Genomic DNA, 26,142 nt, shown 5'->3' on the forward strand with positions numbered 1-26,142 from the left:
AAGAAAAAGAAATAAAAAGCACCCAAATAGGAAAAGAAGAAGTAAAACTATCACTATTTGCAAATGATGTGATACCAAATATAGAACACTGTAGAGACTCCATCAAAAAAAAAAAAAAAACTGTTAGAACTAATAAATGAATTCAGTAAAATTGCAGGATTACAAACTCAATATGTAGAAATCTGTTGCATTTCTATATACTAATAGCAAACTATCAGGAAGAGAAGCTAAGAAAACCCATTTACAATTGCATGTTGAAGAATAAAATATATAGACATATATTTAAACCAAGGATGTGAAAAGCCTGTACACTGAAAATTATCAGGCATTGCTGAGAGAAATGGAAGAAGACATAATAAATGGAAAGATGTCCCATGCTCATGGATTGGAACAATTAATATTTATATCCTTATTATCCAAAGCAATTGACAGATTTATTGCAATCTTTATCAAAATTCCATGGCATTTTTCATAGAAATGGATAAAGCAATCCTAAAATTTATAAGTAGCCACAAAAGACCCTAAATAGTCAAAGCAGTCCTGAGAAAGAAAAATAAAGCTGAAAACTCTGTGATTTTAAACTGTACTACAAAGCTATGGTAATCAAAATATTATAGCATTGGCATAAAAACAGACAGATCAATGGAATAGAGCAGAGCCCAGAAATAAACCCACACATATATGGTCAATTAATTTATGACAAAGCCATAAAAAATATATAGAAAGAACAGTGCCTTCAATAAATGGTGTTGGGAAAACTAGATAGACAAGCAAAAGAATGAAACTGGGCCACTATATTACATTGTAAATAAAAATGAACTAAAAATGGATTAAAGACTTGAATGTAAGACCTGAAACCATGAAACTCCTAGAAGAGAAATAGGTGGTAAGCTCCTTGACATCAGTTTCGGTGATTATTTTTTGGATTTGACACCAAAAGTTTAGGTGACAAAAGCAAAAATGAATAAGTGGGATTGTCTCAAACTATGGGTTTCTCTGGTGGCTCAGCAGTAAAAAGCCTACCTGCAATACAGGAGACACAGGAAACACAGCTTTGATCCCTGGGTCAGAAAGATCCCGTAGAGCAGGGCATGGCAACTCACTCCAGTAGTCTTGCTGAGAAAGGCCCATGGACAGAGGAGCGGGTACACTGCGGTCCACGGCGTCACAAAAGAGTTGGACACAGCTAAAGTCACAGAGCACACATGCACAAATCAAACTATAAAGCTTCTGTAAAACAAAGGGAAACATCAACAAAATGAAAAGGAATCCAGCTGAATGAGAAAAATGTTGCAAATTATATATTCAATAATGGGTTAATATCTAAAATATATAAAGAACTCATACAACTAGATAGCAAAAAGACCCCTAACACTTCTATTAAAAATTAGGCACAGGATCTGAGTAGACATTTCTCCAAAGAAGACACAGAAATGGCCAACAGACACAAGGAAAGATGCTCTTCGTCACTAATCCTCAGAGAAATGCAAACAGAACCACAATGAGTATCATGTCCTACCTGATAGGATGGCTCTTTCCAAGAAAATAAAAGATAACAAGTGCTGGTGAGCATGTGGGGAAATGGGAGCCCTGTGCACTGTTGGTAGGAATGTAAATCGGTGCAGCCGCTATGAAGAATAGTAGGGAGGTTCCTCAAAAAATGAAAAGTGAAACTACCATATCACCCAGTAATTCCACTGCTGCTGCTGCTGCTGCTGAGTCGCTTCAGTCGTGTCCGACTCCGTGCGACCCCATAGACGGCAGCCCACCAGGCTCCTCCGTCCCTGGGATTCTCCAGGCAAGAACACTGGAGTGGGTTGCCATTTCCTTCTCCAATGCGTGAAAGTGAAAAGTGAAAGTGAAGTCCCTCAGTTGTGTCTGACTCCTAGCGACCCCATGGACTGCAGCCTACCAGGCTCCCCCGTCCCTGGGATTTTCCAGGCAAGAGTACTGGAGTGGGGTGCCATTGCCTTCTCTGAGTAATTCCACTTCTGGATATTTACCCAAAGAAAACAAAAATACTAACTTGAAAAGATATGTATGCTTCCATGTGTATTGCTTATAATAGCCAAAATATGGAGATAACCTAAGTATCCATCGATGAATAAGTGGATATGATGTGGCACACGTATTGAATGGAACATTATGCAGCCATAAAAAAGAATGAAATCTTGCCATTTGCAACAACACGGATGATGAACCTTGAGGGCGTTATGCTAAGTGACATGTCAGACAAAAAAGACAAACACCATATGATCTCCCTTATATGTGGAATCTAAATAAATAAACATACAAATGAGCTCATAGATGCAGAAATTGGATTGTGATTCCCAGAGGCATGGGGGAGGGGAGGGGACAGAATAGGTGGAGGGAGTCAAAAAGTATAAACTAACAGCTATAAAAGGTATAAAATAAATCTGTCCTGGAGACATCATGTACCGGCCTGGTAACTGTAGTTAATAAGGCTGTATTGTGTATTTTAAAGTTGCTAAGAGGGAAGCTCTTAAAGTTCGTATCACAAGAAAAACATTCTGTAACTGAGTGTGGTGACAGATGCTAACTAGACTTAATATGATCATCTCACTATGTCTACAAATAGTGGATCAGTTAAAAAGTAAATAAAATGGTAGTGCATTTCCCCCTCAGTCTGCACGAAGTCAGGGCTTCCACTGCAGAGTGTCCATGGCACACAAACTCTTTTGATATCTGCCACCAAATGATAAGGGTAGGCTGCGGAGCTATAACAATAAGTTCCCTAGATTCGGAAACTTAGATCAGAAGTTGTTGATTCTGACCATAGCCCTTCCAGGACTGGAACTGTCCAGGGATGGAAGCACTAACCTTAGTGCTTGGTTAGAAGAATCCAGATGACCACCCTCATCTTTCTGTCCATCCATTAAAAGGAATGATTGTGAACACAGGTTTCTACTGGCCAGTCTGCAGGTTGCTTGGACATCACGTCCACTCACATTTCATCAGTGAGAATGTAACGACAGAGTCTCAGATAGCAGCAGAGAGCCGGGGAAGTTGGTCTTGACGGGTGACTGTGTGACGGCACTCGACTTGAAATCAAAGAAGGGAGGCTGATGTTTGCTGGAAGCTGGTCGTCCCCAGTGTCAACCCCTGAAGTGGGACCAACAGTCTGACCTTCCTCCTGTGACTGCCTCGTTGTCTGCTTCTTTTCTTCATGGGAGGAAGGGAATGGCTCTCAGCAAATGATCTGAGTTAAAATTAATGCACTGTTTGCAGCCATTTAACTCATTTCCTTTGTAAGAGAATATAAGCATCTATTGGGCTTCCCAGGTGGTGCTAATATGGTAAAAAAAAAAAAAAAAAAAAAAAAAAAAAAAAAATTCACCAGGCAATGCAGGAGACATAAGAGATGCAGGTTCAATCCCTGGGTCAGGAAGATCCCATGGAGAAGGAAATGGCAACCCATTCCAGTATTCTTGCCTAGGAACTCCCATGGACAGAGGAGTCTGGCAGGCTGCAATCCATAGGGTTGCAAAGAGTTGGACACGACTGAAGCAACTTAGCTTGCATGCACACATAAGCTTCTGTGTGGGACTTTAGGTAACTGAACATGCTGTAAACCAAAAACAGAAGCAACAGGAGAACCCTCAGCAATTTCAATTTAGTGACATTTTGTGTCCATTTTTAATTAATAATATTCAGTAATGAAATTACTAAAGTTAATTATATTTCAGTAATAAGATGTAAGAATTAATACATGAATTTTTGATTAAATTTCTGATTTGAATTAGTGGGAATATTACTGAATATTAATTAAAATTCATTCAGTAATGAAATATTACGATGTAAGTAAGTTTGTGTGGAGGGATTATATTTACATTTGCTTTAGCATAATAATGTGGACAATCCTTTTTTGTTATTATTTGAAAATGATTTGCTACATATCTTGTAACTATATATTTAATTATCAGTCGTAATATTTGGCAGCAATAAAGCAAATTTAACAGTGCAACATTATCAAGGAACAGAGTGGCTGCATTTGAAACTCTAATTCGTGTTCATTTAGCATCAGCCATGTGGAAGTAAAAGGCACCCTCCATATACGCTATGGGCTTCTCACCGGAGAGTGAAGAACTTAGTCCCCATGAGAACCAGGATCCAGCCAAGAGGACAGAACTGGGCCCGGGGTCAACTCCGCCGATGCTGGAGTTTAACCTTACAAAAAAAAGTAATGGTAGCTCCCTAGCATACACGTGCTGGTCCTCAGCTAGTTGTGCACCTGAGGGTCTTGGTTCCTGAAAACAGGCCCGTGGTCTGGTTTGGCCCATCACTGAGGATCCCTGAGCCGGGCTGAGTTAGAGGATGCCTGTGCTGGAGCAGCCGGAGCATCCGCATCTCAGACCCGAGAAACAGAAATGCCACTGAGACCCTTACAGACCAGCCAGCAAGGGCAAGAGGAGGTGCCGTTTCCAGGCACACTTGTACTGCTGATTGATTTGTGTGCGAGATTGTTTTTGATTTTGCAGTGATGTCTGCCTTTACCAGCTCTTCCTTATCAACAGAAAGTGTAGATAAAAACACCCTGTGAAAACACTCATGGCAATGGATTCCCCTAAAAGAAGGGGCTGCTGCTGCTAAAGTCGCTTCAGTTGTGTCCAACTCTGTGCAACCCCATAGACGGCAGCCCACCAGGCTCCTCCATCCCTGGGATTCTCCAGGCAAGAACACTGGTGTGGGTTGCCATTTCCTTCTCCAATTTATGAAAGTGAAAAGTGACAGTGAAGTCGCTCAGTCGTGTCCAACTCTTTGCGACCCCGTGGACTGCAGCCTACCAGGCTCCTCCGTCCATGGGATTTTCCAGGCAAGAGTACTGGAGTGGGGTGCCATCGCCTTCTCCAAAGAAGGGGCTACCTGGGCCCTTAGAAAATATTAATTGCTAGTTTATTCCAAGTTATTTGTCTATAAACATGCAGACAGCCCCACAAACATGGACGTTGAGGTGACTGGTGTGCAGGCTTTCCCAGGCCCTGGGGGTGGGGGGAAGAGTGAGGCACGGCCCCGGCTCAAGGATGGGCACTGAATGTCACTGTCATGAAAGGGGTGGGATTCGGTGCTTAACAGCAAGCTACACATACAAGGATTTTTCCCGCAAGGCCAAGTGATTGTTCTTTATTTGACTTACAATTAATAAGATAACACTGTTCTTCGCTTCCCATGTGGTGCTAGTGATAAAGCACCCACCTGCCAATACAGGAGAGGTGAGAGATGCAGTTTCAGTCCCTGGGTGGGGAAGATCCCCTGGAGGAGGGCACAGCAACCCTTGCTGGGAGAATCCCATGGATGGAGAACCTGGTGGGCTACTGTCCGTGGGGTCACAGATAGTTGGACACGACTAAAGTGGCTTAGCACTCAGGCACCTGTTCTTCAGTTCTCACCTTAAATCAGGATTAAACAAGGACCCTTTGTCTGCTTGGGGTCCTTGTCACTCATGTCTGGGTGAAAGGTTGCCATTCCAACCCTAAGATCCTGTAAAGTTATAGTGGAAAAAATAGAGCAGTTTCTCCAAAAAGTCAGAAGAAGACATGTAACCCTTTGAATTGTGGCGTTTGCGTCTCTGTCCAGCCTTGAGCAGCCATGGGTGGCTCTCGTCTGGATGGTGATGACACCAACCAGAACTGTCTTCTGAAGGTGGCCGGGTGGTTCTCTCACCCTAACGTCATCATCTGAGCGGAAAGGCTGCTGAGGGTGTCTTCTTCCTCTCGGAGGATGGACGTCTCTCCTGTCCTCTGTCATGTCTCCAGGAAATGTGAACATTATGCTGAGGACAATCAAAACATAAAAAGAAGAATGTTACCATTTATAAAGAATTATAATGATCTGTGTCAACTCTGTGTATCAGGGGTATTTCCTGGAATTCCATCTCCAGGCTTCTGGGGTTGGTCACCGATGCAAGGAGAGACTTGCAGTGTGTGTGTCCTGTTTCTGGTTGACCAGAAGGCTGGTTTATCCAGCTGATGCATTACTGAGTATATGGGCTACCTGGCTGATGCCCAAGCCAAGGTGTGACCCTTCTCCTGCATCTCAGCAGAGCTGGGCTCCCACTCTGTTTTTCCAAGCCTGTGCCTTCTGTGAAAGCAATCAGTACAGCGTTTCATGTGTGGTTGTGTTTGTGAGTGTGTGTTTGTGCAGCTATGCACAGCATGCATGAACATGTACAGAAGTACCTCCCTAGAGACTGACAACTGCCAGCATCTTAAATAGAAAGAAATGTGACAAGGCCTAAAGATTATGATGGCTTTTGTATCTGTGTCCCCGACATTCTGGGGGAAATAGTGAAATAAATTTGTCAGTGACTCAGATCTGTGAACTAGCAAATTCACCAAACACCATAGAAACAAGAAAAAACGTGTTGATTCACTCATTTCATAAAATGGACCAGCCAGTTTAAAAATTGCTCATGAAGCAGGAGAGAAAATGTAGCCCAATTGTGGACAGGGGTTACATGTGGAGTGAGGTTCATATACAAACACAGGACTCCTGAAGGAAGTGCCGTCTGGGGAGGAGCCAGCGACCTGGACTCAGCTGCCCATGACCCTGAAGAGCAGATGGTGCAGGGAGCCGCCTGGGACTGATGTTTGAGGGGAGGATAGTCCCCACCATGGTGTTCAGAACCCAGGCATGTGTGACCTTGCTGACAGCGACCTCATCATTAGAGAGGCGACAGGCCCTGGCCGCTCACCCTGCCTCACAGAGGGTAGGGGAGGACCCCGGCCCTCAGGCTCAGGCTCAGTGTGTGGGCTGTGGGGGCAGGTGGGCGCCGGCTCGGTAAAGCAGGCTACAGCCTGCACTGCTCTGATAGTGGGCCTGGCACAAGGGGAGTGAGGCTTGTCTCAGAGACTTGGAAAAGAGCCCAGAAATAGAGGCTGAGGAGTCTGCATTAAAGTCAGAAATGAGGGCTTGAGTATTTTCATGAGAAGAGATTTTTATTTTATATATTATTGTATTATATGCCCTATAATATGTGTGTGCATGCTAAGTCACTTCAGTCGTGTCCAACTCTTTGTGACCCTATGGACTGTAGCCCACCAGGCTCCTCTGTCCATGGGATTCTCCAGGCAAGAATACTAGAGTGGGTTGCCATGCCCTCCTCCAGAGAATCTTCCTGACCCAGGGATCAAACCCATGTCTCTTACATCTCCCATATTGGCAGGCAGGTTCTTTATATATTATATATGTTATATTCTATTATTTATGTATTATATATTATATGTAATGTTATATATTATTTAATTATATATTATTTGTATATCATATAATATAGTATAGTACATTGATATAATAAGTATAATTATTATATATAGTAATATATAATATATAGTGAAAAGTGAAAGTGTTAGTCACTCAGTCATATCCAACTCTTTGCGACCCTATGGTCTATAGCCTGACAGGCTCCTCTGTCCCTGGGATTCTGCAGGCAAGAATGCTGGAGTGGGTTGCCATTCCCTTCTCTAGGAGATCTTCCTGACCCAGGGATTGAACCTGGGTCTCCTGCATTGCAGACAGATTCTTTACTGTCTTGAGCCACCAGGGGATTCCCAAGGTAATAGTATATTTAAATTATATATATATATATTATATCTGTGTGTGCATATGTGTACATGTTTCCTCACACATGCACACATACTCAGATGCCCTGAAAAGCGGGTGGGGTGCTGTTGGGTAGAGGCCACTGCAGTGCCAGGTCCCTGAAGGATGGGGCCCTGTGGGCAGCCACCTCGGAGCCACCTCTGCTGGCTCTCTCACTCACCCGTTGGCCTCCGCAGGCTGTTCCTGGGGGCTTACTTGGGGAGCAGAGCCCAGGCAGCTGTGGGTCAGAACCAGAGAGCCTGGTTCGAGGTGGGCAGAGCTCCTGGGGAGGATGCTGTGCAGAGCAGGGGCATTGGGGGGTGCCTGAGAGGAGAGGCTGGGCAGAGCCTCCCGGGTGTCGGCATCGTCTCTGTCTCAGAAGCCACTGTGTCTGGGAGAGAAGACGGATGGCAGTGGGGCTCCTGTGGGCAGGTCAGGCGGGTACCCCAGCTTGGGAAGAGCACCCACACTTTTGCTTCAGGCTGGTGGAGTAGCCCCTTAGAATCTGGTTGGTGAAACAGATGCTGACAGGTGCCCACTGGGGGTCTGAGTTCTGAGAGAAGAAAAGGGGAAAGCGGTAACTCTCTTCCTTTCCTCTGGGGCCCCCATTGCTCCAGCTGTGCCCTGTCCACCTGCCCCACGTGACCTGGGTAGTGAGAGGCGGCCAAGACTGCCAGCCTGTAAACCCCGAGGTAAGACGGTCCCAGGGACTGCCTCAGGCTGCTGTCCAGAGGGACAGACTTCCCTCCCCTTCTGAGTACCTCCTGCTGTCAGGCCTGCATGGACATCCCTGGCCTGGACGATGGCCTGCTTGGCTGGTTTACTAGACAGACACCCCCGCTAGCTCCCCACATGGCACCTGGAAAGAGAACTGCCCTGCATGTCTCCTGGAATGACGAACAGCAGCAGGTAGATCCGCTTCCCAGTTTCCAGATGGGTTGTAGCGACCGTGTTCTGCAACTGTTGTAGTATCTGCTTTTCCTCCTGGCTTGCTCACCTTGCGGTGAAAGGATTGGACAGAACCCCTCAAATCTCCTTTGACGTTTCCTCTCTGTTCCCTGCCTGGGATGAGGAAACCGGCATCCGATCTGAAGTCCCCTCTTCTAACCCTCCTCTCTCCTGGGCCTCTGGGCTGTTGCCACCTCCTGCAGCTCCCCTGCAGTCACCTTTCTCCTTCTCGTTTTTATTTCCAATGGGAATTAATGTCTTCAAGGGAGAGTACAGAGTGGGTGTGGGTCAGGAGAACTGCAGAAGCTTGTCCCTACAGGTCAGGTGCACAGACAAGGGCAGGGCGCCCAGGCTGCAAGAGAAGGTCACAGCAGCCTGACGGAGCCTGCAGAGCTTTACAGGTGGACATCACAGGTGGCCTGACGGAACCTGCAGAGCTTTACAGGTGGACATCACAGGTGGCCTGACGGAACCTGCAGAGCTTTACAGGTGGACGTCACAGGTGGCCTGACGGAACCTGCAGAGCTTTACAGGTGGACGTCACAGGCGGCCTGACGGAACCTGCAGAGCTTTACAGGTGGGCATCACAGGCGGCCTGACGGAACCTGCAGAGCTTTACAGGTGGACATCACAGGCAACCTGACGGAACCTGCAGAGCTTTACAGGTGGACGTTACAGGTGATCCTGTAACGTGTGTGGCCTGAGGCCCTGTCTCTACGGCTGGCACCCACTGGATCAGCTGTGTCTTCTGCAGGCAGTGGAGCCCCAGAGAGGGATCAGGGGTGGGTCACTGGTGCTTTGTTAATTAATAGCAAAGCTCCGGAATTTATGATTGATCTCCTTAAATCAGATGGAAGCTATTCAAGGTTCCCCTGGAAACGGCATTCACTTCCTGAGATGCTTTTCCGAGGGTAAGTCTGAGGGGCAGAAATCATGTATAGTTGTTCCCAGTGGAGGTTTGTCACGCGTGGGAACCCCCACCATCCTTGGACTGGAGACCAGGAAAAATGTCCCGGGCTTATGCTCTAAGGCTCTGTCCTGAGAGAAAAGGAAAAACGAGCCACCTCTGCCCTGGGCAGTGTGCGTGATGGTTCCGGGGAGGGCTGTCCAGCAGTGGCTCCTAATCTTGCCTTCCAAAGCAGACACCTAAGGGCCAGCGAGCCCGTGAAAGGATGCCCGGGGTCCTGATGAGCTACAAAAATGCAAACCCAAACCAGAGTGAGGCACCGCTTCACGTCAAGAAGATGGCTATAATTTTTTATAAAAGGAAAATAACAGATAGCAAGTGTTGGCAAGGATATGGAGGAATTGGAACCCCCTTTTACTAATAGTGGAAAAGAATATAAAACAGTGGAGCTGCCGGGGAGCACGAAGTGTAGACACAGCACGTCTGCTCCGAGGGACCCACCAGAGTCGAGGACAGAGCTTCAAGCCAACACTGGGACACAGCTGTTCACAGTGGTTCAAGTCCCCAAAGTCAAAAACAAGCCTTGTGTCCATCCTCAGGTGAATGGGTTGAACAGAATATGCACTCTCTGCATGAAGGAGCATTATCCAGCCATGATGAGAAAGGATGCTCTGACCCAGGCTGAGACCAAAGGAAGCTTAAAATCTTCACGCCGAGTGAAAGAAGTCAGACCTGGAAACCACGTGTTGTTTGACTCCATTCATGTGAAGCAGCCAGGGAAGTCCACTGAGGGTCAGAAAGCAACCAGGTGGTCGCCACGGGCTAGGGAGATGGATGGGCAGTGGCTACTGAATGGACCAGGGTGTCCTTTTAGAGGGATGAGCAGTTCTGGAATTGGATGGTGGTGTCTGGGCACCATCTGGAATGTACTTCATGCTTCTGAACTGCACATTTTAAAGTGGTTAAAATGATAACTCTTATGTTATACATATTTTGACACTTAAAAAAAAAAAATCAAATACCTACTCCCATCCCAGAGTGTATGCTGAAATTGATCTGGGGTGTGGCTGGCATCTCCAATCTAAAGCTCCAGGGGTTGGGATCCCAGTGTGCAGCCAAGTTTCAGAACCTGTTTCCCACCAGCCTGTCTGGCTTCACACTGTCTGGATGTGATTCTGGAGGATCCGCTCTCTCTGCTTCAGTTTCTTTTCCTGTGAAAGGGGTTTATGTGATTACCAACCTGGCGGAACGGTTCCGTGATCAGATGGGTTGGTGTGTGGGAGCTGAATGACCCCACTCATCCCTGCTGTTTCTGCTCCAGTCTGGGGTGGGGTCCCTTCCTTCCCCCGCAGCCCTGATTCTCCCCACTCTCAGCCAGCGTCTGCTCAGACTCGCTTCTGGAAGGGAGACCACCCTTCTCTGTTTGCCCAGGAAAGTCTGCAAAATGCTGTAGCCCTGTGTTCTTTCTAACTAGACTTTTTCCTTGGACCCTTGCATAAGGGCCCCATCTTCAGTGGTGAATTTTGGGGTCAGTCTTCTACAGAGTGAAGCCTATGGTTAGCAAAGGATGAGGGATGTCTTTGCAGGTGAGAGGGGGGCCTTTGGACAGTGCCCTGAAGAACTGGTCTCCTCAGCCAACAAACGACTGAATCATACCCACACTTCCTGCTTCTTTAAAAAACGAAAACCCTACTAGTTTACTTGAAGATAAATTTGCTAGAAAAGACATTTTATCAACTTGACTTCCTCCATCTAACGACTCAGTTATCTGCAGTTACAGAGCAGCCTTCCTGATTTGATAGGAGTGTTAGAAATCGTCTGGTTGCTTACAGGGAGAATCTTTCTCATTTTATTGAATAGTTTTGTTTCTATATGGAGAAGAGGCGTCTTTTTCCGTCAGCCCTAAGACCCAGCCAATACCAACCAGCTGCCAGATCCAGCCTGCGGTATTCAAGAAACACACATGAGCCACTTGACATGCGAGGCTTGATGTCCTTTGGAGAAATCCATTGATCTCAATACCGTTATTCATTTATCTCCACTGTGACCATGTAGGCAATCTTACTCCTGGTGAGTTTTAGTAAACAGAACTCACAGGTCAGCATTCAAAGTCTGCTACCTTGTAAATTGTAAGAAACTTCACACATTTGAAAGGGAAACCTTTATTATTAAGGTTTTATGGTTCATATGAATTAGAATCATCACTCCCACCTGCCAAAATTGTGCTTGGGTTTGCATCCATTGAAATCTCACATAGACCCACAGCAAGCCATCACACGTGCGCGCACGCGCACACACACACACACACACACACACCCTGTTGTGCGGGTCTGGGTGTTTCCCTCAGGTCTCTGCCCGCCTCGTCCCCATGAGCCTAGCACTGAGTTACGCTCACCTCTCTCCACTCAGCATCACACCACCTCACCCAGGGTTCCTCCTCCACACCCGCTGTGGAGCCTCCACACTGACCTGGGGTCCCAGCGTGCCCACCACCTTCCTGCGGCCAGGCACCTCTGACTTATACCAAGGCTGGTTTCCTTCTCATTCACAAGCTTTTCACAACTTTCTGGCTCTCTAAAATGGTCTTGGTGAAGGTGGTCAATTATAAGTAGTCAATGTATTCCAAGCATCCCCCGTGTTTGCTAAAAAGTTTTCAGGCTCAGAGTTCCAGAGTATTCAGTGTCTTCCCTGAGTTTAGTTGGAAGGCAGACACTACCAGCTGAATGTTTTGGGCATGTTGTAAGGAAAAATCCAACCAATAGAGGAAAGATCTCTGAAATTGTTCTGAAGCTTGAAACTGTCAGAGAGCTTCCATGACACAGTATTTTGTTGGCCAAATAGCTTATACAACTTATCTTCTAAAGCAATGCCATTTTTCAGGCATTCCCAGGAAGAACATGGCCCTAAAGAATGGCTATTTCCCACTCACATCACACGGTAGAAACTAGATTCCTAAGTTCTATGTCTCTGCCCATCACGAGGATTCATTCTCACGAAGCTGATGGGTTTCAGCCTCTTTGTTTGCCCTTTGCTCTGAACTGATGCCAGATTTCCAGGGCACAGGAAGACAGGGTACCCCCTGGCAGAGGGATTCAGCCAAGGGTGTGTCCTTCAGGAAGGCTGTGCTCTGAGGATAAGGAAAAGCAAGCAGAGCATCCAGGGCAGTGCTGGCAGCCGTGGGTGGGGAGCAGTGTTCCCTGCCTTCACATCAGAGGAGGTCTGATAGATCCGGGCTACCCTGTGAGTGTGGGCAGGAGAGCAAGGTCCACCACCTATCAGGCTCTGTCATGTGGCCCTGCCTTACATCCCTGCCAAAACCTGTATCCGAAGAAAGGATGATGTGGTAACAGGTCTGACTAACTTCTCTCCCACTGAATTTTTTGTTAAAGAGAGAACGAAACAAGGAAGGAAGGAGGGAAGGAAGAGAGAAAGGAAAAAGAAAGAGAGAAAAGCAAAGCTATTGAAATCCTTTCAAAAGGGGGCAGCATGGTGAATGGAGAGGAGGGATGCAGGATGCTTGGAACTGACCAGTTGAATCCCATTCCCCAGGAGCTCAGGCATCCTGAGGAGTTCAATTCATTTCCTTGGGCCTCAGCTTTTCTCCCCATTTAAACTCTAAAACCATGCCATCCTAAGAATATCTGGTCTAATTTAGAAGTATGTGATGCTGATAAGATCGTCGATGGCTATTTCAGATTGTACTTACTATAACCAAAATATTTTCCTCAATATTTAGGTCAAAACCTCTATCTGAATGCCTCACCAATCATGTCAAAAGGTCTACTTTATCATGTGCTTTGAGAAGGTAGGCGCCAGTGAGAAAACAGAATGTCGTTTGGGCAGTTTGGTCAGTCTTGAGGATCACTGATTTTATTCTCTGTTTGCGAGGTCAACATAATGAGCCATCTTAACAATGAGACCTCTTATGGGCCCTGTCAGTAGGGTTTGCTTTATTCCCGTTTTCATTATCCATTGCTCTTTCTTAATGATTTATTGGGCTTCTGTCACAGGAGGAAAAAACTAAGAAAATCTGATGTGACTATGAAAGCCAGAACCTGTGAATTTTTCTGCCAACCTTTGTAGGAAGGTATGACTCACTCCCCTATGAGAAAAGGATTTGATTTTTTTTTTTTTAATGCTATTGAACAGTTTGGACAAGAGCAGGAAATGAGATCCCTCCTGCAGGCAAGCCGTGGTCTGTTCCCCGTGAAACTTGGCCACTGCGCAGCAGGAGAAAACCCAACTGGAACAGGAGGCGTGGACCAGGCTGTCTAGACCCCAGGCTACATGGGCCACAGTGCGGTTTACCATCTTATTTTACACTGATATGAATTAGCCTCCCAAACGACATCCAATACTTAGCAATGTTTCTATCCAAATTATTCTGTGGATTTTTTTTTCTTTATTGTGTGCGCAAATTCCAGGAGTGGGGAAAGAAGGAAACCACAAATATCCTCTGGGCAGCCAAGATGTTTTGGCCGCCCCTGGATTGAAAGTTGAGAAGCATTGCTGTGGTGGACCGAGAACTAGGGGACACCGACCCTGGGGGTGTGAAGGGTGGGCTGGGAGGGAGGGAGCTGTGTGTGCTCTGTAGAACAGAGTTGGCTAAAAGACCTGTTGTGTCAGAACTCAGCTCTGTTCCAGAGACATGGACACTGTGAAGCCCGTCAGTGACAGGTGTCAGGACTGGAGACAGCCAGGATCGGTGGCCCTGGGCTCCAACTTTCTGCTGTCAAGGCCATCTCTCTGTGGCCCTGATGAGATCATTCTTACCAAAATACTTATCAAAGGGGGGAAACCACATATATGGGACACATCTAATGTGATAGAAACACGCTGGGTGCTGGCAGCAATTTTGAAGTGAGTGGAAGGTCCCTCGTTTTAAAGATGGAGCCGTTCCTGCCTGTGTGTGCAGGGTGGGCGCTGAGGCAGCCCCCCCACTTCAGGAAAGAGTTGACAGACTCAGAAGTCCCAGTGCTCTAAGGGCAGCAGGGGTATAGCGGAAGAGCCTGGAATAGATATAAAATAGATGCGCTGTGAAGTGCTTTTAACAGAGTGTCTGCACAGAGCCGGGAACATGCTCGGGGCACTAAAGGGACCGAAGTGAGTTCAAAGAGGTGCTGAGGCTTCTGCCAGGCAGGCGTAGTTGTGGTGGGGACTGAGGCAAGGACTGGGAGTGCCAGTGTAGACAGGGAAGAGGGAAGAAAAGCAATTAGGGTCAGGAATGCGAGGCGACCTGTCACAAAGTCCATGTTTAAGGGATGCCAATGGGTCTGGGCATGCTCCAGAGATGCAGGCAGTGGGTAGGGTTCTCTGCTGTGCTTCACAGGCCTTAACAAACCTCCACAGCGCGAGTTTGTATCCTCTCAAATGGGGTGGGGGCATGCAAGTGAGCCAGACCCCCTCCAGTGGGGCCATGCGAGCTAGCCAGCCGCTCAGTGTAATGCATGTCCAGCTCCAGACTTGGGTCAGCCTAGCCCTTGCTCTGGTTTGCTTCATTTACCATCCAGACCCGGCATTGTTGAGTGCACTTAAGTTCTTTTGTCTTTTTCTGTGTTCACAGTTGCAATGGAGGTACGTGTAAGGTAGATGGAAGTATTTAAGAGTTCGTTTTGCATTGGCTCATTTGCTTAGTAGGAGATTTTCCTGGTGGCTCAGCAGTAAGGAATCTGCCTGCAGTACAGAAGATGTGGGTTCAATCCCTGGGTCAAGAAGATCCCCTGGAGAAGGAAATGGCAACGCACTCCAGTATTCTTGCCTGGAAATCCCATGGAGGAACCTGGCGGTCTACAGTCAATGGGGTCACTAAAAAGTCAGACGTGACTTAGCGACTGCTTAGTACACATCTGACGTCTGCAGAACTCGAGGATTTGGGAGAAACAACTGACATTTTTTCTTTGCATTTTTCTGTGGGAGCCTGGGTTTAGTTTTCTGGGTGTAGGGCTCTTTCCTGTGGGTCCCTGACCTGTTATGGGGACTCTGCTTTTGATGATCAGTATGTTTGATAGCGTCTTGCAGGAAAGCATGAATTGGCATAAGAAGCAGGGATTCCATTTTCCTTTGATGTTAATATTTAAGTACAAGAAAATCTGAGTCTCAAAAATCTTCTCAGGAAACTGAATATTGGTGTAATTGGCAGAACCGAATAGGCTGAGGGCACGTCTTACAGGGCTGCTATTGAGTGGTGAGTTTTCTTTCTATATTTATTTCAAATGTGGTGAGCTGATGGCTCACCCACAAGTTCCTGATGTGAAATGTAAGGGCAGATTTGCCCACCCACTCACGCCTGCTTGTGTGGACTCAAGGGCCCACCAGTTACCAGAAGCTGCTGGGAGCCTGAGACTTGGCTGTGAGTGCAAAAAGGGAATGACCACTCTCCTCATGGGACTCACACTGTAATGGGGGAGAAAAAAACCGTACAAATGCATAATGACCGTAACAGCACATACTGGATGCTCACTTTGTGCCTTGAACTCTCTTAAGCCTCTTTCACCTATTGTAACCCATTTTGTTCTCACCATTTCTCTGGGATGGAGGTACTATTATTGACCTCAATTTTGCAGGAGATAAACTGAGGCAGAGAGAAGTTACGAAACCTCTCCAAGGTCACCCAGCTTATCAGTGGCAAAGTCACGAGTCCAGGCAGTGTGTGCCCCTCATCTGCAGCCTGACCACTCCACTGGCCTTCAGTGTGGACCACGTGGAGCGGAGACGCTGGTTCTGGGTCCCCCTCATCTGTGTACTGACCATTCCACACACTGGCCCTCAGTGTGGACCACGTGGAGTGGAGACGCTGGTTCTGGGTCCCCCTCATCTGCGGCCTGACCATTCCACACACTGGCCCTCAGTGTGGACCGCATGGAGTGGAGACGCTGGTTCTAGGTCCCCTTCATCTGCAGCCTGACCACTCCATGCACTGGCCCTCAGTGTGGACCACGTGGAGTGGAGACGCTGGTTCTGGGGAGGGTCAGGGCAGGACAGAGGCATAGAAGGGTAAGGGATGGGCATCCATTTCGGTTTTAATTTGGAATTAGACTGCTAGTTATCTAAATGCTCTTCCGTGCACTAACACTTGCATTATTCCACTAAATAGAACCTAGGAGGAAAAATTGAAAAAAATACATATATATGCCTTTAGTCTGCTCCCTGGATATAGACATTGCTCCTTGGGAGCAATTAACTAGGGTGTTAGGTTGAATTTGTTTTCAGTTAATTAGGGATCTGTCATGAAGTACTGCATTTGATGGTCACACGAAATATCCAGGGCAGGCTGTTTATACTGCCCTGTCAATTATTTGAAACTTCCCCAAATTAGGAGAAACCTAAGCCCCTTCCAGGCAGGGGGTGAGATGCTGCTCCAGACGGCCATGATGGGCTGCTTCTGCGTTCCAGGAGAAACACACCTGTTGATCTGTTCCTTCCCCTTCTCAGCATCTAAGTACTCGGTCTGATGACAGGTCACAAATTTAAGGAGGCAAATTCATCACTGTAGGTGGGTCGAGAGTTTTCCATGATTCTCGCTGGTAAGAATTCCTTGTACAGGTTTAAACAGTCTTGCTGTTTCCTTCACGATTAGCAAAATAAACCTCATACCAGGAACCTGTCCTGTAATGGGGTCTGTGGTCACTTTCCCTGGAGAGTGAAAATAGAAGGGTTTTGCTCCCAAACAAAGGTTTTGTGATTCAAACATTGTTTGTCTGTAAAAACGATGATGGAGAAGCTCTGGTGGGCGTTGGGTGTTCAGTTTTCATCTCTGAGCAGTCAAGCATCCAGAAGCATCTCAGAGTAATGCAGGTTTTCTATTTGTCTCTTCCTCCAACAGGGCTGCTTGACGACCCCGAACTCCCCGTGTGTGAATCCACGTTCTGTTATCCTGGGTCCATCCCTCTCTCTTGGCAACATCTCAGGGGTGTCAGTCAAGTCAGACCTGAAGAAGCGCCGGGCACCCCCTCCTCCAACCCTGCCCCGCGCAGGGCCACCTGTGCAAGACAAGACATCAGAAAAGGTAGGGAGAGGGCATCGCGTGGACCAGCTAAATGAACCTGTGAGTTCTCTGGAAGGTCCCTGTGTACACTGTCATCCTTCAAGCTTGTGGCTCTAGCAACAAGATGGCTCAGGGTGAAAATGTAAGCTTTATTTAGAAGTCTAGGTGAGGTGCTACATTGCTCCAATTAGGGAAGATCAGAAACGATTTTTGTGCCTTCAGTTCTTAAAGGCTTAGACTTGTTGATTAACATTTATCATTAGCTTTGAAATTTAGAGCATGATTGCTTAATGAGAAAATTGCAAGCTCTGTAAGAAATCTGAAGTGTGTTTAAGATAGGGATGACACATAATATTAATGTAATATAGGTGCCCAAATAATCTACATTCACAGCAAAGCTGAGAAAGTGTTTGCATTAGAAATTGGTTTCTACGTGACATAACATCTATTTAGGGAGGCCTTGTATCTGTGGAGCCTTCAGAGCAGAGTGACTTTGCTCATGAATCTCCCGTGGTGACCGGCAGAGTCTGCATCCTCATAGCTGGCATCTCCCTCTGGGCTTCTTCCTTCATCTGCCTGATGATGTGCCTTGAAACACTATTTGAAATATCAGACCCTCCCTTTCCAGGGGCCAGGACATTATTTGACAAGTTTCCTGGCTTAAAGTGTGACATGGAAAAAGATTATTTGGATGGGGTGTGGGAAGAATGACACCCTGCTGTGGTCAGGATGGACAATGTGCTCTGGGCTCTTCCAGAGTTGAGCTCCCCTGGGCAGCAGCAGGTCTGCTCCACACAGACTCTGAGATACAGGCTGGTCGCAGTGTAAAGAGAAGGGCGAGTGATTCCTCATTGAGCTGAGATGGTTCCCGGCATTGCCCCGTGAATGGGGACATTTACATGGAGCCCTTTTAAGCTCAGCTCTCCTCCAGCAGGAGCTGACTGTCTTCATACTTTCCTCCTACTCCATAGGGTCACTTGGCTGACCCATGCCTGTTCATCTCGTCCTTGGCATCACACCCTGCTAGTCTTGAGGCCCAGGTTCTTTGGGGCTTATTCATAAACTGACTTTACATAAAATGAATTAGAAACCAGGTCTTTACCTTCCAGAGGGAAAGCGTGACCCCTGTATCGTGGTTAGCAGTCATGTAAGTGGTTCTGTGGCAGTGTCATGACTTTTCACTTCCTTTCCTTCCTGGCCTGGTTACCTGTCTATCTGTGTATCTGTCTGTCTACTCATCAGTCACCTCTCTCAGTCCCTCCAGGGGTGATCTTTATCCTTGATCTCAGAGATGCCCGGTGCTCACCTACTGGCTTTTCCAGCCACAGCCCTTGAGATTTGTCTGAAAAGCCTGTAACGCAGTGCATTTTAGATGAAGTATTTTGATTTGTGATCAAACTGGGATCCACTGGAGGAGGGAATGGCAAACCATCCCAGTATATTTGCTGTGAGAACTTCATGAGTTGTATAAAAGGCCCAAAGATGAGTCCCCCAGGTGTCCAATATGCTACTGTGGAAGATTGGAGGAGAATTACCAATAGCCCCAGAATGAATGGCTGGGCCAAAGCGGATACTATGCTCAGACATGGAAATGTCTGGTGATGAAAGTAAAATCTGATGCTGCAAAGAACGTATTGCATAGGAACCTGGAATGTTAGGTCCATGAATTAAGGAAAATTGGATGTGGTCAAGCAGCAGATGGTAAGAATAATCATCGCCATTCTAGGAATCAGTGAACTAAAATGAACGGGAATGGGCAAATTTAATTCAGATGACTATTTTATCTACTATTGTGGGCAAGAATCCCATAGAAGAAATAGAGTAGCCCTTATAATCAGCAAAAGAGTCTGAAAATCAGTACTTGGGTGCAACGTCAAAAATGCCAGAATGATCTCGGTTCGTTTCCAAGGCAAGCCATTCAACATCACAGTAATCCAAGTCTATGCCCCTTGGATGGTGAAGAAGCTGAAGTTTATCAGTTCTATGAAGACCTAGAAGACCTCCTAGAACTAACACCTAAAACAGATGTTCCATTCATCATCAGGGATTGGAATCCAAAAGGAGGAAGTCAAGATATACCTGGAGTAACAGGCAAGTAACAGAACAAAATGAAGCAGGGCAAAGGTTAACTGAATTCTGCCAAGAGGATGCTCTAGTGATAGCAAATACCCTTTTTCAACAACACAGGAGACGACTTTACACATGGACATCACCAAATGGCCAATACCAAGATCAAATTCATTATATTCTTTGTACCTGAAGATGGAAAAGCTGTATTGAGTCAGCAAAAACAAGATCTGGGGCCTACCCGGAGCACAGATCATCAGTTTCTCATAGCAAAATTCAGGCTTAAACTAAAGAAAACCGGGAAAAACAATAGGCCAGCCAGGTGTGACTTAAATCCCGTATGAATCCGCAGTAGTGGTAATGAATACATTCAAGGGACAAGATCCAGTTAGCAGTGTGCTGAAAGAACTATGGACAAAGGTCTGTAATATTGTACAGAGGGTGGCGAGCAAAACCATCCCGAAGAAAAAGAAAAGCAAGAGTCAAAGTGGCTATCTGAGGGGGCTTTACAAATAGCAGAAGAACAAAGAGAAGTGAAAAGCAAGGAGAGAGGGAGAAGCAGCTCCAGTTAAATGCAAAGTTGCAAAGGTCGCTAGGAGAGACAGGAAGGCCTTCTTCGACGAGCAGTGCTTAATAATAGAAGGAAACAGCAAACGGGGAAAGACTGGAGATCTCTTCAGGAGCATTGCAAACATCATGGAAGCGTTCTGCCCAAAGATGGGCACAATAAAGGATAAAAATGGTAGAGACCTAGTAGATACTGAAGAGATCATGAAGAGATGGAAAGAATACATGGAAGAACTGTATAAAAAAGATCTTAATGAACCGGATTACTATGATAGTGTAGTTAGTCCCCCAGAGCCAGACATTCTGGAGTGCTAAGTGGGCCTTAAGAAGCACTGCTGTTAATAAATCTAGTGGATGTGATGAAATTCCAGCAGAACTATTCAGATTCCTAAAGGATGATGCCATCAAGGTTTTGCATTCATTATGTCAGTCAATCTGGAAGACCCAGCTGTAGCCACAGGACTGGAAAAGGTCAATCCTCATCCCAATACCCAAGAAGGGTAGTACCAAAGAATGTGCTACCTAACAGACAATTGCACTCATCTCCCATGCTAGTAGGGCTTCCCGTGCTAGTTGGGCCATGCTTAAAATCTCGCATGCTAGGCTTCAGCATTCTGTGAACCAGGAATTGCCAGGTCTCCAAGCTGGGTTTAGAGAAGGAAGAGGAGCTAGAGATCAAATTGAAAACATCTGCTGGATTATAGAGGAAGCAATTCCAGAAAAAAAACAGCAATGCCAACAAAGGCCCATCTAGTCCAGGCTGTGGTTTTTCCAGTGGTCGTGTGTGGATGTGAGAGCTGGGCCATAAAGGAAGCTGAACGCCAGAGAATTGATGCTTTTGAACTGTGGTGCTGCAGAAGACTCTTGAGAGTCCCTTGAACTGCAAGGAGATCAAACCTGTCCATCCAAAAGGAAATCAATCCTGAACATTCTTTGGAAGGACTGATGCTGAAGCTGAAGCTCCAATACTTGGGCCACCTAATGTGAAAAGCTGACTGTTTAGAAAAGACCCTGATGCTGGGAAAGATGGAGAACAGAAGGAAAAGAGGGTGTTAGAGGATGAGATAGCTGGATGGCATCACCGATGCAATGAACTTGGGCAAACTCCGGGAGGTAGTGAGGGACAGGGAAGCCTGGTGTGCTGCAGTCCATGGGATGGCAAAGAGTCAGACACGACTGGGCAACTGAACAACAAAAACAACAATTTTGACTTGTATGTTTCTTAAACATTTTCTACTATTTATTTTGCATTATCTATCATACTTTAACTGTCTTTTGATAAAATAAACATAGGCACAAACTAAACAGGACATTCTTTTTTTGTGCACATGCCCAGTTAAACACTGCAGACTCATGGATGCAGAGCTGCTTCCCTGGGTTCTGCAGTGTGTTTCACCCCTTATTCTGTGGGGAGTTAGATCCTGAACTTTTTCATAACACACAGAGTGTTCTTAAAGCATTTAGCACTTCTCAACCACCTACCTCTGGGGGTGTCTTGTTGCTTTTGATTGGGAAGGGTATTTCTTAGTGGTGAAAAATGTGAGTTCCAGTATCAGAATAATGTGGCCTTTTTCCAATAAGAATTGTATTTGCTTAATGTTACTGATGTAGATGCTGCACTGCATCAGTATTTTTTTTAGTTTTATTGAGCTATAGTTGATTATAGCAAAGTGACTCAGTTATACATATATAATTTTTCATATTATTTTCGATTATGGTTTAATCACAGGTTTTTTAATACTTAACCAATGTTTACTAAGAATACCTTAGACTTTTATACTTCCTATTTTATGTTGGAGTACAATTAGTTAACAATGTTGTATTAGGTTCAGGTATACAGAGTATACATGTATCTATTGTTTTTCAAATTCTCTTTCCAGTTAGGTTGTTATAGAATATTGAGCAGAGTTCCTTGTGTTATACCATAGATCCTTATTGCACATATATGGCAATGTGTACATGTCAATCCCAAACTCCCTAACTATCCCTCCCCCGACCTTTTCCCCTGGTAACCATAAGTTCATCTTTACAGTGGGACCTTATTGTTTATCTGTCCTATATATACTAGCTTATATTTGCTAATCTCAACTCCCAATCCTTCCCTTCCCCAGCCCCTCCACCCTGGGAACCACACATCTGTTCTCCATGTCTGTGAATCCAATTCTGCTTTGTAGCTGTGTTCATTTGTGCTCTATTTTAGATTCTACATAAAAGTGATGTCCTATGGTGTTCTTTCTCTGTCTGACTTACTTCACTCAGTATGACACTCTCTAGGCCCATCATGTTGATGCAGATGGCACTATTTCACTCTTTTTATGGCTGATAGTATTCCACTGTGTATGTGTACCACATCATCTTTATCCATTCATCATTATGGACATTTAGGTTGTTTCCATGCCTTGACTATTGTAAACAGTGCTCCAAAACTTTGGGGTGTGTGTATTTTTTAATATAGTTTTCTCTGGATCTGCACCCCAGATGGGGATGGCTAGATAATATGCAAACTCTATGTTTAGTTTCTTAAGGAACCTCCATGCCATTCTCCATAGTGTCTGCACCAACTTACATTCCTGCCAACAGTGTAAATGGGCTCCCTTTTCTCCACACCCTCTCCAGCATTTATCGTTGGTAGGCTTTTTAATGGTGGCTATTCTGACTGGTGTGAGGTGATACCTCATTGCAGTTTGGATTTGCATTTCTCTGCTAATTAGCGATGTTGAGCATCTTTTCATGTACATCTCATCTTTGGAGAGATGTCTATTTAGGTCTTCTGCCCATTTTTCAATTGGGTTATTTGTCTTTTTTGTTACTGAATTGTAGGAGCTGTTTGTATATTTTGGAAATTAACCCCTTGCTGGTTGCATCATTTGCAAATATTTTCTCCCAGTCCATAGATTGTTTTTTCATTTTGTTTATGGTTTCCTTAGCTATGCGGCCTCAACATTTTTTTAAAAATTTGTTCCATCCAGAGAAGGTGTTATGTTTTTCAGATTTTAATGTACGTATACAGAATGGATAAAGTCGACCTGAGTGGGAAAATGTATATGAAGTAGAGAATCGGGAATTCTGAATGAAAAATAAATAGTACTTGTATACCCTACAGGCTGAATAGAGCTCCCTCTGAGGCAATAAAAGCTTTTTTTTTTTTTTTAACTGAAATCTGTTTTATTTGGCCCAGAATGAGTGGAGAAATTGGCTCACAGCAGCCATCTCCTTTTTTAAGTATGTGAGTGGCATATGGATTCAATTTAAGCATTTGCTATGAACAGGCTTTTTTTTTTCTTTTTAAATGAAAAGATTTTGTTATTTACTAATTTCTGGGAAAGGAACCCAAAAATGTATTGTCATCTTTGGGGAAGAACGTCAATTCCTTCTTCCTGAACTTCCTTCCATATAAAGATAAGATGTTTATTTGGAAAGCCTTATTTATGTGCAACTGCTACTAACATGAATATCCTGAATCAGGAGGAAAGGATTATTTTCAAGGACATGACTAGTTTATAGGAAAATGGGAACCCTTAGGTTTTCATATTTTTAAACACTTTTTTCTTATCAAGTAGTAAAAGACACTTACTCCTTGGAAGAAAAGTTATGACCAACCTAGATAGCATATTCAAAAGCAGAGACATTACTTTGCCAACAAAGGTCCGTCTAGTCAAGGCTATGGTTTTTCCTGTGGTCATGTATGGATGTGAGAGTTGGACTGTGAAGAAAGCTGAGCGCCAAAGAATTGATGCTTTTGAACTGTGGTGTTGGAGAAGACTCTTGAGAGTCCCTTGGACTGCAAGGAGATCCAACCAGTCCATTCTGAAGGAGATCAGCCCTGGGATCTCTTTGGAAGGAATGATGCTAAAGCTGAAACTCCAGTACTTTGGCCACCTCATGCGAAGAGTTGACTCATTGGAAAAGACTCTGATGCTGGGAGGGATTGGGGGCAGGAGGAGAAGGGGACGACAGAGGATGAGATGGTTGGATGGCATCACTGACTCGATGGACGTGAGTCTGAGTGAACTCCGGGAGTTGGTGATGGACAGGGAGGCCTGGTGTGCTGCGATTCATGGGGTCGCAAAGAGTCAGACACGACTGAGCGACTGAACTGAACTGAACTGAGTATTAAAAATTCAGTACAGTCACCTCTTCCTATCTGTGGGTTCCCCATCCTCAGATTCAACCAATTGTGGATCAAAAAAAAAAAAAAATCCGGAAACTTTCACAAAGCAAAGTTTCCATTTGCTGGCAACTGTTTGCGTAGCATTTACATTGTATTATTATGTCATCTAAAGATCCCTTGAAGGAGGGCATGACAACCCACTCCAGTGTTCTTGCCTGGGAAATCCCATGGACAGTGAAGGCTGATGGGCTACAGTCCATGGGTTGCAAAGAGTCAGACATGAATGAGTGACTAACACTCATCTAGAGATGACATCTAGAGATGATTTAAGGTACACAGGGGGATGGGCACAAGTTATATGCATATACTTCAGACTTCAGCCCCTGAGCATTTTGGTGTCTGAGAGGGTCCTGGAGTCCATCCTCCATGGAGACTGGGGGGCAACTGTATTGACTTATTTGGATCTTAAAGGCAAAGTACTTTTAGCCATCTTCCAGGTCAACTGAAACTTTAAAAAAATGTAATGTTTGTCATAGAATTTGTTATCCCATTATACATTCATGATTTGAGTCTTTGTTTTTTCTAAAAGTACTTTTCAAGAATGTTTTCCCAGAGGTGTTTGAGCCAGTGAGAGAAATGCATGGCGTCCTTGTCCAAGCCAGTCAGCAGAAAGATCAGGGAGATGGGTGAAGCCCTGTGTCATTTGCAGAAGGAAGTGGAACTGCTCACTGCCTCAGATCTTCACCTCTCGTCTCAGTGCCTTGAGTGAAGTTTTCTTTACTCGGGATATTCAGACAGGAATGATATACCTTAGGGCACCCCATGCCAAGTCAGTATTTTTCAAGTTTGAGTGAGCCTCAGAATCACCCCAAAAGGGCTTGTGAAAACATGTTTACCTTGGCTCCACCTTGAGGGTTTCTGATTCAGTAGTTCTGGGGTGGGGCCTGAGAATTCAAGGTTCACCAGGTTCCCAGGTGAACCCCACTTTGAGAACCAATACTGCATAGACCTCTCCCTTCCCCACCTGTCTGCCCAGAATTTAGACCAATCAGATGTGAGAGCAGTGTTTCTACTCAATAGAAGTATTTTTTAAAACAGATCTGGAGAGAGTCTTCCATTGAAAAATTACTATCATCCTGCACCATTAGGTGAGGCCTAAAGTAATTTATTGAATTGGGCAAAAAGTTTGTTTAGGTTTTTCCATAACATCTTGCAAAAAAGTCTGAATGAACTTTTTGGCCAAGCCAGTGTGAAGAGACATGAACAGGTCCCACTTCTTCTCACTGGGATCCAGGAAGGTTCACGTGAATCAACAGAGAAACAACTTGTTCCGGGTGGGATCTTTCTGTCTCTTCCATGTTTGGGGTCTAAACTATCCTCCCCGCACCTCACTCCAGGCTGGTGTGACCCCTTGCCCTGCCCCTTTTCCAGGGGCCGGCATTCCTGCCTGCTAGTCTGTGTTTGAGACAGAGCAAGTCTTAGAGGCTGACCAAGGCGACTTGCCTTCCTATGCAGATATTTCTACCCTGAGGCTGCCCTGGGATCAGGATGGGCTCAGATCGTGGGTGGGGAACACAGGTACCTGGGTGGATATCCTTCCGCTCACTCGCTGGTCCTTGGTTTCCTCCTCTGCAAAATGAAAGAAAGAAAAGTGAAAGTGAAGTCGTGTCCGACTCTTTGTGACCCAATGGACTGTAGCCTACCAGGCTTCTCCATCCATGGAATTTTCCAGGCAAGAATACTGGAGTGGGTTGCCATTTCCTTCTCCAGGAGATCTTCCTGACCCAGGGATTGAACCTGGGTCTCCCTCCTTGTGAGCAGACGCTTTACCCTCTGAGCCACCAGGGAAGTACTACAAAATGGTAATGATCCGAACAGCCACCCCAGGCACGCAGAGAAGAGGTCAGAGCAAGGACCCTGGAGCTGCTTCCTGGATTCAGATCCCAGCAGCTCTGTCAT

At 45.6% G+C, this 26,142-nt stretch overlaps 1 protein-coding gene across 1 annotated transcript in view; it reads left to right on the top strand.

The window, feature by feature from the left end:
• The window catches only part of LOC129658833 (protein cordon-bleu-like), a 233,443-nt gene that overhangs the window by 146,335 nt on the left and 60,966 nt on the right, over positions 1-26,142 (top strand). The window contains exon 7 of the mRNA XM_055589643.1: positions 17,277-17,459. Coding sequence (XP_055445618.1) covers positions 17,277-17,459 — 183 coding nt within the window. The remainder of the gene's footprint in view (positions 1-17,276; positions 17,460-26,142) is intronic.

Source organism: Bubalus kerabau, chromosome 8, assembly GCF_029407905.1.
Source record: "Bubalus kerabau isolate K-KA32 ecotype Philippines breed swamp buffalo chromosome 8, PCC_UOA_SB_1v2, whole genome shotgun sequence".
NCBI lineage: Eukaryota > Metazoa > Chordata > Mammalia > Artiodactyla > Bovidae > Bubalus > Bubalus kerabau.